This window comes from Balaenoptera borealis (assembly GCF_965194805.1).
Source record: "Balaenoptera borealis genome assembly, chromosome: 18".
NCBI classification, from domain to species: Eukaryota; Metazoa; Chordata; class Mammalia; order Artiodactyla; family Balaenopteridae; genus Balaenoptera; species Balaenoptera borealis.
The window spans coordinates 10,277,965-10,295,215 of NC_138877.1; the positions used below are offsets into that span (position 1 = coordinate 10,277,965).

At 33.4% G+C, this 17,251-nt stretch overlaps 1 protein-coding gene across 6 annotated transcripts in view; it reads left to right on the plus strand.

Moving 5' to 3' along the window:
• The window catches only part of PDS5B (PDS5 cohesin associated factor B), a 201,216-nt gene that overhangs the window by 175,425 nt on the left and 8,540 nt on the right, over window positions 1–17,251 (plus strand). For 3 of the 6 annotated variants that reach the window (XM_082365273.1, XM_082365277.1, XM_082365274.1), the window contains exons 25-31: window positions 3,289–3,493; window positions 5,828–5,942; window positions 7,724–7,856; window positions 8,192–8,311; window positions 9,197–9,259; window positions 9,841–9,986; window positions 13,027–13,132. In XM_082365273.1, coding sequence (XP_082221399.1) covers window positions 3,289–3,493; window positions 5,828–5,942; window positions 7,724–7,856; window positions 8,192–8,311; window positions 9,197–9,259; window positions 9,841–9,986; window positions 13,027–13,132 — 888 coding nt within the window. Of the gene's footprint in view, window positions 1–3,288; window positions 3,494–5,827; window positions 5,943–7,723; window positions 7,857–8,191; window positions 8,312–9,196; window positions 9,260–9,840; window positions 9,987–13,026; window positions 13,133–17,251 lie in introns of those variants that run through there. The other 3 variants (XM_082365275.1, XM_082365276.1, XR_014236915.1) reach the window with 2 other exon arrangements.

Here is a 17,251-nt window from a genome sequence, read left to right on the forward strand (position 1 = left end):
GTTCATGAAAATCTGCTGTGTACTGCTATGTGCTATGCATTGTTCTAGGTTCTGTAAATGCAAAGATGAGTCATGGCTACAGCCCTCAAGAAGATAACCTCTTAGGAGAACAGAAAATATAAATAAGCATTGATAACACAGTGCAGTACACAGAGTAACTGAACTATTTGCAAGATACTAGAAGTAGCTCTACGGATAATTTATACTTAAAAAGTACACTTTGCTGTACAGCAGAAATTAACACAACATTGTAAATCAACTATATTTCAATTTTAAAAAGGACATTAAAATTTAATTTAAGATGCAGACTAAAATTAATTTCTTAGTAGTGAATAAAAGCTTTGATTGGAACTTTATCCTTGGGAAAAATATTTTGTAGTATTAGACACCATCTTCTTTATGTTGAACCAATTATTGGTTATAAGTATAATCATGAAAGTATCAAGTGCGCTTTTTTGAGAGTGTATTTTTCCTGATAAAAATTGTATCACTCTATCCTTTACTTCACATGTTTTTATAACCTCGTCAAAAGGGTAAATCTTTACTTCACATTTTTTAATAACCTAGTCAAAAGGATAAATCTGTCCTTTGCTTCATATTTTTTTAATAACCTAACGAAAAGGGTAAATCTTTGCAAAAAACAAAAAACAAACATTGGAAGACTTCCTCAGTTCCCAGGAGCACATGTTTTAATCTTTATTCACATGATTCTCTTTTGATGTACATGTTGTATCATCATTGTGGTCAATTTTCTCATCTTTTGTTGTTAAATGTGTCAGTTGCCTGGCATATGATTTGACAGTTCTTTTCTAACATGACTTTAATGACTTTTTGAAACTCTTCTACCTTTGCTGTGATTCACAATTGACTTTGTAATGAATTTGCATTGTACTGTTGGATCCTCGATGATTAATGAGAGAATGACATGGTCTGTCCCCCTAGTGTATCTAACTAGGGGGACAGGCATAGGGGGAGGGATGTTTGAGTGCTGTTCAGTGTTTTTGTTGCTTGTTTGCTTTATTGAAGTATATTTGATTTATAATATTGTTTTAGTTTCAGGTGTAACCAGCTTAGTGATTCAGGTTGACTTTTGCAGATTATATTCCACTATATAGATTATTACAAGATATTAGGTATAATGCCCTGTGCTATACAGTAAATCCTTATTGCTTTTCTATTTTATATATAGTACTTTGTATCTATTAATCCCATACTCCTAATTTGTTCCTCTCCCTCTTGTTTAATATTTTAATGAATGGTCTGTTCATTTGTGAATATATTTGTGATATATTGACTTTTACTTACACAGTTTGTAATTGGGTATCTTTATAATAAATAATTGAATAATGAAAATTCCTCTCCCTATAGGAGTAATACTGAGGAAGGAATGAGATAAGTTTAACTTCCTTTTGTGGATTATGAGGGTAGATGATAGACAATATTTCTGTGAAAGCGTGACTGCTTCTTTTTTCTAATTGAAGTATAGTAGGTTTACAGTGTTGTGGTAATTTGTGCTGTACAGCAAAGTGATTCAGGTGTGTGTGTGTGTATATATGTTTTTTATGTTCTTTTCCATTATGGTTTATCACAGGATATTGAATATAGTTCCCTGTGCTATACAGTAGGACCTTGTTGTTTTTCCATTCTATATATAATAGTTTGCATCTGCTAACCCCAAGCTCCCACTCCATCCCTCCCCCACCCCACTCTCCTGGGCATATGTCTGGAAACGATAAAAACTCTAATTTGAAAAGATACATGCATCCCAGTGTTCACAGAAGCACTATTTACAATAGCCAAGACATGAAAGCAACCTAAATGTCCTTCAACAGATGAGTGGGTAAAGAAGATATGGTATATATATATACAATGGAATATTAGCCATAAAAAAGAATGAAATTATTATTGTATCATTCTTTTTATGGCTGAGTAGTATTCCATTGTATATATGTACATATCTTTATCCATTCATCTGTCGATGGACATTTAAGTTGTTTCCATATCTTGGCTATTGTGTATAGTGCTGCTATGAATAAAGGGGTGCCTGTATCTTTTTGGATTATAGTTTTGTCCGGGTATATGCCCAGGAGTGGGATTGCTGGATCATATGGCAACTATGTTTTCAGTTTTTTGAGGAACCTCCATACTGTTTTCCATAGTGGCTGCACTTGACTACTTTTTTAAAAGTGGGTATTTGGTATTGTAGTAAACTGAAGTTTAAATTAAATGAAAGAAGATACCCAAAATAAGGATTTAATGATAAGGGCAAGATGTTATGACCTAGGTTTCGAAGAAAAACAAAATTTATATTCTCGATAGAAGAAATAAACATAAAGTTACAATAATATGAAACATACCACATGTTATGTTCGTTGGTGGAGTGTAAGGTGTAATAATGAAAGTCTTTTTATGTCATAGAAGGTCTTTGTATGTCTCATATATGGCTCAAAAGTCATATGAGCTTTTCCCTATAATTTAGAAAAAATTCTCATAATCTGTGTACCAGATATTGTGCTAGGTTTAGAGGCACAGAGAAAAATAAAGGTGTTGTTCTCATCTTCAAGGAACAAACAGCACTGGTTAAGACAGATAAACCAGTCGTTTTCATACTGTATACTAAAGGCTATGGTGGAGATATGCACAGAGTGCTAAGGGAGCACAGAAGTGGATGCAGGATACAGATTTCGCAGTGATTTCTGGAAGATACAGGAGCTGTCGTTAAAGATGAGGACTAGGAGAGTGGAGGTGGGTGGTCTAGAAGAGTGAGTAGTGTGAAGAAAGCCGGCACAGTGGCAATGAACAGATTGGTTCATTTATAGAACTAAATAAAAGTAATGTGATGTTTCTGAAATTAGTAACTCTTGCCTTCAGAGTTGTGCATTTCAATATGAATAGTTTTTTAAATGATAGGGCTAAAATATATAAATTGGACAGAGTTTTATCTTGCTCAGCAAATGAAAAAGCTAAATATTAGATAGTGTTCACACTTTTTTTTTTACATATCTCATTTATTTAAGTTAGGATGGATTAATATTTACTAGTGTTATCTGTTTTAAGATTACATTCAATATGTTCTAACACCAGGTAGCTGGTAGTTATTAGGGTCCAGGTGATCACTCCAGCCTTGATATTAACTTTATCACATCTCAGTCTTGTGAACAGAAGCAGTGGTTGTGGGTAAACTTGCTATGTTTACCCTTCTGGTTACCTGATATAGCGAATTTCATATCTAAAGTTGTTACTCTTTGGTACCCTGTGGATAATATGTGGAATAATTGTGTCTTTCAGGATGAATGCTATCAAGTAAGACAAGTGTTTGCTCAGAAACTGCACAAAGGTCTTTCCCGATTACGGCTTCCACTTGAGTATATGGCAATTTGTGCACTTTGTGCAAAAGATCCTGTAAAAGAAAGAAGAGCTCATGCCAGGCAGTGTCTGGTAAAAAATATCAACGTGAGACGCGAGTATCTGAAACAGCATGCAGCTGTTAGTGGTAAGCGTATATGAAAATGAAAAGTGTACTTTCCCATCCTGCCAGTTTTCAGTTTTATAGAACACAAAATGATGTTACTGTTATTTATTTATTCTAATTTGCCCTCATTAAATAAGAAGTTGTTACTGTTCTTCAATAGCAGCTTTTCCTTTTAATAGGTCATTTTAAAATATAAATGCATGGGTATTTAAATATCAACCCATAGCTCTTTATGCAACTGACTAAAAGGCCAAGGGAAAAAAATCAGTGACTTTGGAGGTAAATAAAACAGTAAGCGATACATTTATGAGGATTGTCTAAGTACTATCTTTTAGTTTAAAAAAGTACAGGTCTTTGATCTTTATTGGTTGTCCTCACCTGTAGCTGACATTAATAGCAGGTTCCTGTGTGCCGTTTTAAAATCTGCTCACTTTACCCCATCCACACTATTAGTTTTTGTGCCCCTCTGACTTCTGTGACTTGATCAACAGCATTAAAATCCATTCAGTTATGCAAGTCAGAAATCAGAGGCATTCTTCACGCCTTCTTTTTTCCTCTCATTGGTCACTAAATCCTCTTAATTCTTCTTCTGGATATCTTGAATATTTCTCCTCAACTCTCCTACACTGCTATATTTCACTTGGATTATTTTATATACTCCTAACAAACTCCCTGTTGTAAATGTTCCCCTGCCTCTGACCCACCTCCAGCTGTGTCACACCACTGTCAAAATTATCTTTCTAAAACAGATCAGATCACATCACTTCCTTGCTTGAAACCTTTGTCGATTCCTTATTGCTCATAGGATCAAGTTGAAGCTCATTAGCACGGCCTTTTATAGTTTACTCTCAGCCTGAGTTTTAAGCTTTCTCTCTAGCTACTCCTGACTATAAATTCTGTGCTCATTGTACTCTGGATTATTTGAAATTTGTATAGCCATCTTTTTTCTCTGTTGTCAACTCTGTCTGGAAATTGTGTTCCCCTTCTGTCCAAACAAACTAACAAAACCAAGGAGAGTGGTTTGCCCCTTTTGAACCCTTTAAAATACAGTTTTGGTGTTACCTCATCACTAGGACCCTCTTTCTTTCTGTTCCTAACTCACCTTAGAAAAAATGAGGGCTCTGGAGTCAAATCCCACCGCTGCCATTTACTGGTTGTGTTTGGGCAGGTTACTTGCGCAATCTGAGCTTTAGTTTCCTTTCTGTAAGACTGGTATAGTTTTACTCATAGCTTATGGTGGTTATGATTATGATTAAAAAATTATGTGTATAAAGCACCTGGCATAATGCATGGTCCAAAGAAGTACTCAGTAGTTGTTAGCTATTCTTATTTTAGGGCACTGTCCACATTGAAGTATAGCTTCTGTCCTGTCCATGCTTTAGTGTGAGGTCTTTATCTAGTCTTATGCATCTTTATATTTAAAATAGTAAGCCCCAATAAAAATAGAAGGCCTGGAAAAGAGTAAGCACTCAATAAATGTTTGACAGACTTTTTCACTGACTTTTGAACCTTGCTACTTTTTTCTTCTATACCTACCTTGAAATGAATGATATTACACACAAACTTATTCTCTTTGAGTTCAGCAATAGAAATAAAGAAAACTTGGTGCCTTATTGACACATACATTATTATACTCTAGATTGAACATCTGATTTAAAATTTTGAGAGTAGGAAATATAAAAAGAATTGTTCAGAATATGAATCCTGGTCTTTTGAGTAACCTTTATTAAAACTAGTTAGGATTTCCATTCTACCTCTAATGGAATATGCTGATCTCAGTCAAAATATTAAAATACTTGAATTTAAACTAAAAAGATGTTTGTTATTTAAAATGCCCTAGAAACAAAATGTCTATTCCTTTATATCTGTTCTTATGTTACAAATAGTATCAAATAGTATCAACCGTTACTCCTGTTTTTGTGTCATACTAACTGAAAAATTTACTAGTTTTTTTCATTTTGCTCTGCAGCTTACAAGGGAGTGTTGAACATAGAGTTACTAATAATAAGAAAAATAGATCTTATGTTCCTTAGTCTTGAATATAGTTTGGGTCACTTTTTCCCATATCTATTGAAAATTGAAATATTTGTCTTTGTAGCCTCAGCACATGGTGCATTTAGTAGGCAAATCAATATTGGCCATGATGGATGAATGAATAAATTTTAATTTATGATGTACCTCAACACTGGACATTTCAATATATTTTCCTTCCAGTCATATTGTGGTAAACTATTGGGATGCAGGAAACATAGTATCAGAGAGAGAGAGAAAGAGAATGAGTAAGATTTGGTTTTCTAACCTGGCTGTTTTTGTTTTGTTTTGTTTTGTTTTTTTCTTTTTCTTTTTCTTTTTCAGAAAAATTATTGTCTCTTCTACCCGAGTATGTTGTTCCATATACAATTCACCTTTTGGCACATGACCCAGATTATGTCAAAGTACAGGATATTGAACAACTTAAAGATGTTAAAGAGTAAGACTTTTTCCATCCCATTTTCATATTTTCTGAAAGTTTTTTCCCTTTCCTGCTGATAATGGAATCTCAGTTATAATTAGTGTATTAAATTTATTTCATTTCTTAGGAGTTTAAGGTTCTTTACCTTATTTGTTCTCTTATTTTTCTTTTTTCATACCATCTCTTCATATTTCATTTCTTATATAATTTCCCAAAACAACTTAGCATAATTACTGTATTACTGACCTATTTCTCTACCAGTCTGGCATTTCTTTTTTATTGAAGCAACCCATTAAGAGTTTCCATTCCAGTTCTTATCTTTTCCTACTTTCTTCTGAAACACTGTATAGATTTTCATGTGGGGAGAATTAATACTCTCTTTTATTCACATAGTAAGCACATTTTCTTTGCAGTTACTATCTTCCTCCATAAGGAATAGAGAATAGTCTAATTTAATAATGGGCCAAGTTGATAACCAGGCAACTGATTCCACTTACTACTTCATTGGTGATTCTCTAATTAAAGTTTATGACAATTACAGTTCTTTCAAAGATTCTTGTTGAGAGACCAGAAGACTCTATATGCCTGGGTGTGGGATAGGGGAATATAACGGTATTTAGAGAAGTCTTTGTAAGACTACCAGAGTTCTTTAAAATATGGATGAGACCCTGTTTCTGTTACAATAAAGAATGACCTTTGTGGTTTTTGAATAAATTAATTTCTTATGCCTTTAGCTTCTATTAAAGGAAAATAACTCTTGGTTTCTTGATTCATAGAAATATTTTATAGTTAAATATTTGAGGTGCTTCAAGAGAATAAAATTAAATTATTGATAACTTTCTCATGACAAGAGAAAAAGCTTTTACCCTCTTTTTGCCACAGTTTCTATTTTTAAAAAATAAGCAGTTAGTTTTCCCAAAATGAATTCTGTGTTAGAGTGATTATATAACTAATGACAGCTTTTAGCCACTCCTCCTTATCGGAACACATTAGTTTTTGAAATATATAAAATATTCTTTAGAATTTACTAAACATTTTGTGCGGTATTTGTAAATTGCCCTAGTACAGCCATGAGTGATCTCCATTCCAGCAGAGAGCCACACCAGAAGAACTTATCCTGTGCCTGAGGTCTCAAAGGTTACTTTTTTCCCTTCTAGAATGATACCTTGTTTCACATTTCTCTCTTCTCCCATTTTCTCCTCTGTGCTATCCCTCTGTCCCATTGTGTCTGCGTAACACAGAGACAAAGCACTTTCAGTATTTTCTTGAGTAGAATTTAATGTAATTAACTTTAAAACTGAGGTACTGAAACTTTCTTTTACTGTTTTCTTTCTTTAAGCAAAAGCACTATGTAGAGTTGTCAGCCATGACCTTTTTCCTCAGATTTATTGATGAAGATTCTCACTGTTGAGTAAGGTGGTTAGATTTTCTTGAAGACTTCCAATCAGGACTACAGTCAGTCTTGAATATTTGAGGCTTCACTTTATCTATGGCCCAGTTATTCCTTTAAGCAGTCTTCCCTTCCTGTCATAGCCAGGGATTAAGATCACTTCATTCTTTCCACCATTTCTGTTTCTTTTTAACCTGCCTCCCTAGGAAAGTTAGTGAGACTTTGAAAAGGGGTATTACGAACTCCCACGTACATTGCCGATATGTTGTGATATGTGTGTGACATATTTTTTTTACTCTATTGATTTACAGCTGTTTATTTTTAATTTTTCCTGCTCCTGGAGTTCATTATATTTATATTTAGAATTATTTCTGTATTTAACAGTGAATTTTTTCTTGGTATTTTTTAGGTGTCTTTGGTTTGTTCTGGAAATATTAATGGCTAAAAATGAAAATAACAGTCATGCATTTATCAGAAAGATGGTAGAAAATATTAAACAAACAAAAGATGCTCAAGGACCAGATGATGCAAAAATGAATGAAGTATGTAATTCTTTGTAAAGTTATGATTCCATGTTGATTTCAAGCATTTGAGTATAGGGTATGAAACTTCTGTAGACAACGTCAGTCTTTTCTGTTAGTAGTATAATAAATAATAGTATTCATATTAGTAATAATTAGACTTACTAACATAGAATTAATATAGAATTAGTAGTAATGCTGTTACTAGTAAACTAATGAAAATAATAGAGTAAGTCTTTTAACTTACACTGTTGTCCTGAAAACTGCATACTAAATGCATGTTCTAGAATTACCCCTAATTCTCAGAGTCTAGGATACTGATTTAAGTACCTAATTTTCTTTTAATACCATTGCAGAAACTGTATACTGTGTGTGATGTTGCCATGAATATCATCATGTCAAAAAGCACCACATATAGTTTGGAATCTCCTAAAGACCCAGTACTACCAGCTCGTTTTTTCACCCAGCCTGACAAGGTAGTTATTTTAGGATTTGTTTGTATAAGTTGAAATAAAATGTATTCTCAACACTAGGTTGTGGGAAGATCACGAAGAATCAGTATCAAGAAGTGACCCACTACTAATGTCATGAAAAGGTTGCCATGAGTCTTAACAATGTGGTTCAAGACCAGAATATGGGCCAAACTGGAGGACACAAATAGGTTCCGAGATGAGTCAGGATGATCTAGAGTTTGTATTCCAAGTTTTATGCTAGTCTAAGAGCACAGGCAAAAATGTGATCAAAGCTTGTAAATCTATGAGATAATGGCCATTGATCCAAAATGGGAAGGAAAATGCTGATAGAGATAGTCTGAAGTTATAAGCCCTTGAGATTTCTAACTGGTATGAGGAAACAAGCAGAGAACTGACACTAAACAGGCCCAAGACCCTGGGAACACTACAGGGATGTTCCCAAACCACTCTCAGAAAACTCAAGTATTGTATGATACTAAAAAAGGTGTTTTTTAGAATCTCTCTTGGAGTTTTATAGTGCATCTAAGCCTGTTAAAGTAACTGAGAGGAAACAGCCACTACCTTTTTCTTTTTTTTAAAGCAAAATACCAGTTAACGTCTTACCCAGTGTACAGTGTTTGCTGATGAGCTCTTAGAGCTCTAGCATGTTAGAGCTCAAATATGTTGTGTTAGTACTAGAATTAGTAAGAGGTTAGTTTAAGCTTATTACAGCATTTAAAATCAGTGACTAAAATTTTGTGTTTCAACTGACTATTTAGTTTAAACAAATATGTATTTTATAATGTACTTCAAAACAAAAGCTGCTCTATGCTTTGTTGGCTTTTGAATCACCTTGTAGATACAGTGCTTCAGTAGTCATTGACTATGATTTTTTTCTCTTGCTTGTAGAACTTCAGTAACACCAAAAATTATCTGCCTCCAGAAATGAAATCGTTTTTCACTCCTGGAAAAGTATGTTTTGAAAATTGTTTTAATTTTTATGTGGTAGTTTATTTTAGTGTGACTGTTGGCATAATTATGTTATTTAGTATTTCTTTAAAAATTGATGCATCAAAAGTATTAGATATCTTCCATTTACTAGTAAGAAATAGTTATATTTACTATATAGATGCAAGCTGAGATATAGAACTTGTTTTCTAGCTTATGGTAAAACCCTGGAGACCTTCTTTCAAATATTTTATCCTGTAATATTAAGATTAAAATATTAAAGTAAAAAGACATCTTCTTATGTCCTTCCCTAGCAAGAGTCTAATTATCAATTGTCATTGTTGACTATACATTTCATGTGCTCTCACTTCCTATGTAAGCCTTTTACTGCAGGTAACTAAGAAACAACTATTATTCTGTTTATATAGTTTTATATTTGTTCAGTGATATTCAATTTATAATTCTTATTCTTATTTTGCTGAAGGATAGGCAAGTTTTTCATGATTTGTATATGTAAATACTTTGACAGGTGTTATTTATGATTCTTTACATCTAAACTTCTTTTGGTTTTAATCAAATAGAAAGATGTGCATTTTCCATTTCAGCCTAAAACAACCAATGTTCTAGGAGCTGTTAATAAGCCGCTTTCATCAGCAGGCAAACAATCTCAGACAAAATCATCACGAATGGAAACTGTAAGCAATGCAAGCAGCAGCTCAAATCCAAGCTCTCCTGGAAGAATAAAAGGAAGGTAAGTACGTAAGAAATACCATACTTAACATTTAAGGACTCCATCAAGGCTATGAGATCTAAAATAACATCATTTACATTTAATGTCAGTGAATGAAAATCAGTGCATATCTGAACATTCCTATTTTAACACTGGTAGCCATTTACAAGTTAAATGTATTTGCTTGTTCACTTAGGTAGGTACTCCATCTTAGCCTTTCATATTTTAGCTTGTTGGGGCAATCATTGTTGGTAGACATAAGCTAGTTTCCAAACTAAATGTCTAGTTCATCCATACAATGGAATACATAGTCATTAAAAAATGATGAGGTATGAGCTCATATGAAGAGCTTCCACAATATATTATTGAGTGAAAAAGGCAAAGAATAGAACAGTGTAAAGTATTTTTGAGTTTTTAAGAAGGGTTTGTATTTTCATTTGCTTGTATATTCATAGAAAGTTTTGGGAAGAGTACACAATGTCTTAATAGTGTTTACAATAATCTAGTGTAGGAGGGAGATGATTTTATATTCTGATACGGTTTGAATTTCTTTTACCATGTACGTATATAAACTTTTTTGTTAAAAAAAATAGTTTAAAAACGTACTTTTGAATTATGCTTTGCAGGAGATTTTTTTTTTTCTTCTTCTTCTTAAGAAAGAAAAAAGGAAAATAAATCACATTTTAACTGGTTTTAGCATGGGGCTTAGCATACCATTTGTCAGCAGCAGAGCCTTGTACAAGGCTAAACTGCCACCATTTATTCGTTTTGCTAAGTTATTATGAAAGATTATGTTGTCTTTTGCACTGTTCATAACCAATCAGTAAAGAAGGGAGGAGACATTCTAAAATGTCTTATCAATTTCCTTGTAATGAATAAATTATTAAGTGATATATAGTATAATCGAATTAAAACAAAAATTACATCTAAAGTTCTTGTTTTTTCTAGATTTCTGTTTTAATGCATATTAGTGGCTGATACCTAAGTGACCCTTCTTTACCTATGTCATTTAGACATTTTTCTACTGGATGGCCTCATATTTAACATGACCAAAAACATTTCCAGCAATTCATTTCCTAAATTACTGACTTTTCTCCTTGAATTCCTGGTTATAATCAAAGATGATCTAATTCACCCATCTAGGCTAAGAGCCTCAAAATTGTCTTTGATTTTTCCCCTGTGCTAATAAGTTTTGCCAGTTATTTTTCTCTACAGTGTTTATTTAATACTTCTCTTTTCTGCTATCATCATATCATTCATTCCCTTTCTTTAATTACTGTAGTATTTGGCTATTTCCCTTTCTTATTCCTCTGGCTATGTATTGTATATCATATCACTGCTAGATAATCTATTTATTTATTTATTTATTTATTTATTTATTTATTATTATTTTTTAGTCAGTCATCAATTTTATACACATCAGTGTATACATGTCAATCCCAGTTGCCCAATTCAGCACACCACCATCCCCACCCCACCACGGTTTTCCCCGCTTGGTGTCCATACGTTTGTTCTCTACATCTGTGTCTCAACTTCTGCCCTGCAAACCGGTTTATCTGTACCATTTTTCTAGGTTCCACATACATGCATTAATATATGATATTTGTTTTTCTCTTTCTGACTTACTTCACTCTGTATGACAGTCTCTAGATCCATCCACATCTCAACAAATGACTCAATTTCATTTCTTTTTATGGCTGAGTAATATTCCATTGTATATATGTACCACAACTTCTTTATCCATTCGTCTGTCGATGGGCATTTAAAGGGTTGCTTCCATGACCTGGCTATTGTAAATAGTGCTGCAGTGAACATTGGGGTGCATGTGTCTTCTTGAATTACGGTTATCTCTGGGTATATGCCCAGTAGTGGGATTGCTGGATCATATGGTAATTCTATTTTTAGTTTTTTAAGGAATCTCCATATTGTTCTCCATAGTGGCTGTATCAATTTACATTCCCACCAACAGTGCAAGAGGGTTCCCTTTTCTCCACACCCTCTCCAGCATTTGTTGTTTGTAGATTTTCTGATGATGCCCATTCTAACTGGTGTGAGGTGATACCTCATTGTAGTTTTGATTTGCATTTCTCTAATGATTAGTGATGTTGAGCATCTTTTCATGTGCTTCTTGGCCATCTGTATGTCTTCTTTGGAGAAATGTCTATTTAGGTCTTCTGCCCATTTTTGGATTGGGTTGTTTGTTTCTTTAATATTGAGCTGCATGAGCTGTTTATATATTTTGGAGATTAATCCTTTGTCTGTTGATTCGTTTGCAAATATTTTCTCCCATTCTGAGGGTTGTCTTTTCGTCTTGATTATGGTTTCCTTTGCTGTGCAAAAGCTTTGTATTGTATATCATATCACTGCTAGATAATCTTTTTTAAATGCTACGTTTTCAGGTTATTCCATTGCTTGGAAATCTTAACTGGCTTCCCTTGTTTGTTTTCAAGACCATTATATAGTTTTACCCAGTCCTCATCTCCCATTGTTATTCACAACAAATGACTCGTAGTTTCCCTACTTTACTTTTGGTTAAACTTTCTTTCAGCCTTTGTTGCTTTTTTTCTCCAAATCCCATGGGTTCACTAAGATTCTTTCTAAGGGAATGAGCTAGGTGTGTTTGAGAGATCAATTTGGCTGGAGAGTAGGAATGAGAGAATAATGGTCAGGGATGAAGGTGTGAGGTACCCAGATTATGTTTGGACTTTGTGGGTAATGTAAGGAATTTGGGTTTGATTTTAAGTAAAACTGGAAGATGTTCTAGAGTCTAGTGGTCTAATTTGTGCTTTTAAAAGATTGCCCAGATTATTGGTGGAGAATAGAGGCGCTAGAATTGAGGTAGGAAATGCCACTTTGGAGTCAGCTAATAGTAATCTAGGGAAGGGATGAAAAGGGAAGATGATGGAAAATAGCCAAATGGTGTTAAATATGATACTAAAATGGATACTTTTTGAAAAGAATGAAACTTTTCCTCATAAAGTTATAAAGCTACACTAGGGAACAGGAAAAACTTTTAAGGTTATTTGATTGTAATAACAATTACAAATGTCTATATTAAAAGGCTTGATAGTTCTGAAATGGATCACAGTGAAAATGAAGATTACACAATGTCTTCACCTTTGCCGGGGAAAAAAAGTGACAAGAGAGACGACTCTGATCTTGTAAGGGTGAGATATTTGGTTTGATTTTATAATAAGTACAATAATAATAATTTTTACTATGTAAATAATCATTTTTACACTGAAACCAGTTAATTTTGCTCTCCAAGTTTGACATCTGATTTTACTCACAAATTTGAGTTTATAATTATCCTCTACCATGTAATTTAAGTATATTGAACCTCTTGTGTTTCTTGTCACTCTAGTAAGCAATCTTTATTCTTTAGAGCTTTGGAATCAAACATGCCAGTTCCATACTCAGAACTGCTTGGCTTTTGTGTTTTTTTTAAACACAGTAAATTTAGGCTTAGCCTTAGAGAGGAGGCAAGAATTAGGGTCCTTAAAGTTTCCTTCATTTCAGTTGATTTCTTGAGCCTTTAATTACTAAATAAGTTTCTAGTAAATGTAGGAAATGCTACTGTTTTCATAAAGTTCTTGTTTAGTTTTAAAATCTTAATAGCAATGATATTGATGTGTGTGTGATAGGCATAATTTATAAATGTCATTTGAAGACAAATTTGGTACTTTTAGTACAGATACAGAATACAGTTATGTATTGCAACACAACCTGATGGCATTAATAATTGAGCACATTTTGACTTTCGAGGTTAGCTCTAAACATTTCTTGAATAACCCATTAGGTTCCCTGAATGAGTTCCTTTATCAGTGAAGTGTGGATACTTAGGTGGTAAGGTTTATCAGAATAAATGAATTAGCCCAAATGAATGGTTGTTGCTGCTGTTTTGTTATAAAGATTAATATTTTTGATTAATGATTATCATAATAATGAAAGTTAATGTGTTTTAATCTATTCGATTAATAGAGGCAAAAGGTTATTAATAAAAACATTTGCTTTCTCTGACATAGAACTTGCCCTCCTTTCTTCCACTGGCCCAAGCTTACATATCCCACGAAGTTTAAATTATTTTCAGTTTTTTTCAGATTTCTCCAGTAATTTATTTTAGCAGATTGTTTCTCTTTCCACTTAAAAAAATTAAAATTCTAAAATTCTTACTAAATCCTAACTATACTATAAATTTGGATTTTTATTGGCTGTTTAAAATTTTCACCCAAACAGAATTAAAAATTAATTGCTTAGCCAGAAAGGAATCCTGTTATCTTGATTTATGGAAGAATCCATGAGTTGGAAAAGGTATTTATGTCTTCTAGTCCTGCTTCTCACTTAGTGCAGAAATTCCTTCATTATCATTTATGAGAGTTGGTGCTTGAAAATGCCTTAAGTGGAGAGCTTATAATTTCTCTCATTTGTTGGAAACCTCAACTAGGCGAACCATACCCACATATACTGCCTCCTTTCCCTCCCCACTACCCCCTTAATTAGGAAGCATGGTTAATATTTTGCTAGCCTATAAATTCCATATCTAGTTCTGCCTTTTGGAGCAATGCAGAACGAAGTCTGTTTTTTATAGAACAGTTTTGAATTTCTGAGCTTTTGAGATTTATTTATATAATTAATGAAGGCCTTTGGCTGTCTTTTGTGTAACATTGCATCCATTTCCAGAAGAACCTTATTAATAAGCTCGTTTCAACTGAAATATTCTCAAAGAGGTGAGCATTATGAGACAGAAGTTCAATTTAAAGACCAATAAATTATGGTGAAAGAGTATCGTCTTTTTTTTTTTTAACAATTTTATTTATTGATTCATTGATTTATTGATTGATTGCTGTGTTGGGTCTTCGTTTCTGTGCCAGGGCTTTCTCTAGTTGTGGCAAGTGGGGGCCACTCTTCATAGCGGTGCGCGGCCCTCTCACCACCGCGGCCTCTCTTGTTGCGGAGCACAGGCTCCAGACGCGCAGGCTCAGCAATTGTGGCTCACGGGCCTAGTCGCTCCGCGGCATGTGGGATCTTCCCAGACCAGGGCTCGAACCCGTGTCCCCTGCATTGGCAGGCAGATTCTCAACCACTGCACCACCAGGGAAGCCCTCGTCTTTTTTATATACTACGAGCTTCACATAGAAATTTCACTGCAAAGGGATTATTCTTCATATACATTTGTATTGTAATATTTAGTTTTACAAATAACATATTTTCCGCATTTCCTGCTTCTAACCTCAATTTTATACCCCCTCTGTTCTGAAAACAATACGGTACAAAATAAAAATTAGAGAATGTAGTGCTTTAGGAAGCTTAGATTATTTTATGATATTCTCAAGAAAACAGACATTGAATTTCGGGTTTGCCAACAACCTTTTCCAGAGCATAAATGAATTCAGCCACTTTTTCAGATCTTTGGATGTCAGAATGAATTGTAGCATTTAAAATTGGAGGGTTTAGTTTTAATTTAATATTTCTCTTCCCATTTCTAAGTAATGACAGTTAATTTTTAATTTATGTACAAAACTCTAGATAAATACTAACAAATTAAAGCCAATTATTTATAGGTCTTTATTTTCCCCTAGATTTCAAGGATAATTTAAACGCTAAAAAGAATAAAAAGCAAATCAACATCCCAAATAAAAATACTAACAAGATAATCTCAGATCATGCCAAGCCGACATAAATAAAACTTAGAATTCATTCTTGACAAATATGAACTCTTTGTAAATTAATACTAGAAAGATACTTCATTAACATGCTAAAAGTTTTATCTGTTTAAATCAGTAGTCAGTGATTTAGTCAAAATTATTATATTTTTTTTTTCAAAATTATTATTCTTAAAGGCAAAATACTTGAAACATTCTTATTAAAAATCAGGAACAAAACAACCTGTTGTTTAAAATTGTTCTAGAATATTTGACCAGTTCTGAAAGACATTAAATAGGAGCCAAAAGTATGGCAATGAAAAAGAAGAGACAAATTTATTTTTATTTTTGTACTCTTAAAAAAAAATAAGGGAAGCAGTTGAAAAACTAAGAGTGTAGGCGTATGTATGTATGTATATATGTAACTATAATTTTACTCTGGTAATTTTACTTTATATCAGATGTACACTTGGGGGAAAGGGGATTTGCTTTACAACACTAACTATTACAACAATGAAATTAGATAGATGGATCTAAACATAACCTTAAAAAGAGGTAGGGGGAACCTATGTGGAGAAAATACCAAAAATGAGAAACAGAAGAGAGAGAAGACATGCCATATTCCTTCATGGAAAAAATGACTTAAAAAGTGACAGTTCTTTCTAAATGAAGATATCATTGTAAAATTCCAGTGTGATTTTAAGTCCATGTGGAAGAATAAAATGGATGCAAAAAAGAGGAGTAATAAGATCAGCCCAACCAAACACAAACATACTTAGTTATAATTAGTAAACTATTGCGCTGTTGTTACATTAGCCCAGAAACATTATTTTTTGAAAAATAATGCAAAATAAAGGAAGCGTTACAAATCAGTGATTTTGAAATTGATGAGATGTCTGTTTGGCAGTGGAAGTAGGAAAAACAGTTTAGAACCTCAACTCAGCATCCTATTCTAAAACAAGATACAATAATGTCTTAGTCTGCTCAGTCTGCCATAACAAAATATCATAGACTGGGAGGCTTAAACAACACAAATTAATTTTCTCACATTTCTGGAGGTTAGGAAGTCCAGGATCAAGTGTGGGCCAATCCAGTTCCTGGTGGGAGCTCTATTCCTGGTTTGCAGATGGCCACCTTCTTACCATGTTCTTAACATGGTGGAGAGAGAGACAGCAAGATCTCTCTGGTGTCTCTTTTCATAAGGACACTAATCCCATCATGAAGGCCCCACCCACGTGACCTTATCTCAACTGAATTACCTCCCAAAGGCCACATCTCCAAGTAGTATTGTATCATAACACTTCAGCATATGAATTTTGTGGGGACACAATTCAGTTCATAACAAATAGGAAATAAAATTTAAATATACACAAAAGTGTAGAATATTTAGATTAAAACTCAGACTTTAATAAACAAATGGACAAAGGGCATAATACCAAGGATATAAATAGGCAGTTCACAGGCAGGAAACACAAATGACTCATTAAACATATTAAAAAATTATAAGTAATTAGATAATTTTTCTTTTCACTGATCTTTTAAGAATGTAAATTGGAACAAACCTTTTGGAAATTAACTTAGTACTATAAATATTATGTGTTTTATGCATGTGTATACCTGTGGAGAGCATTATAAATTCATATG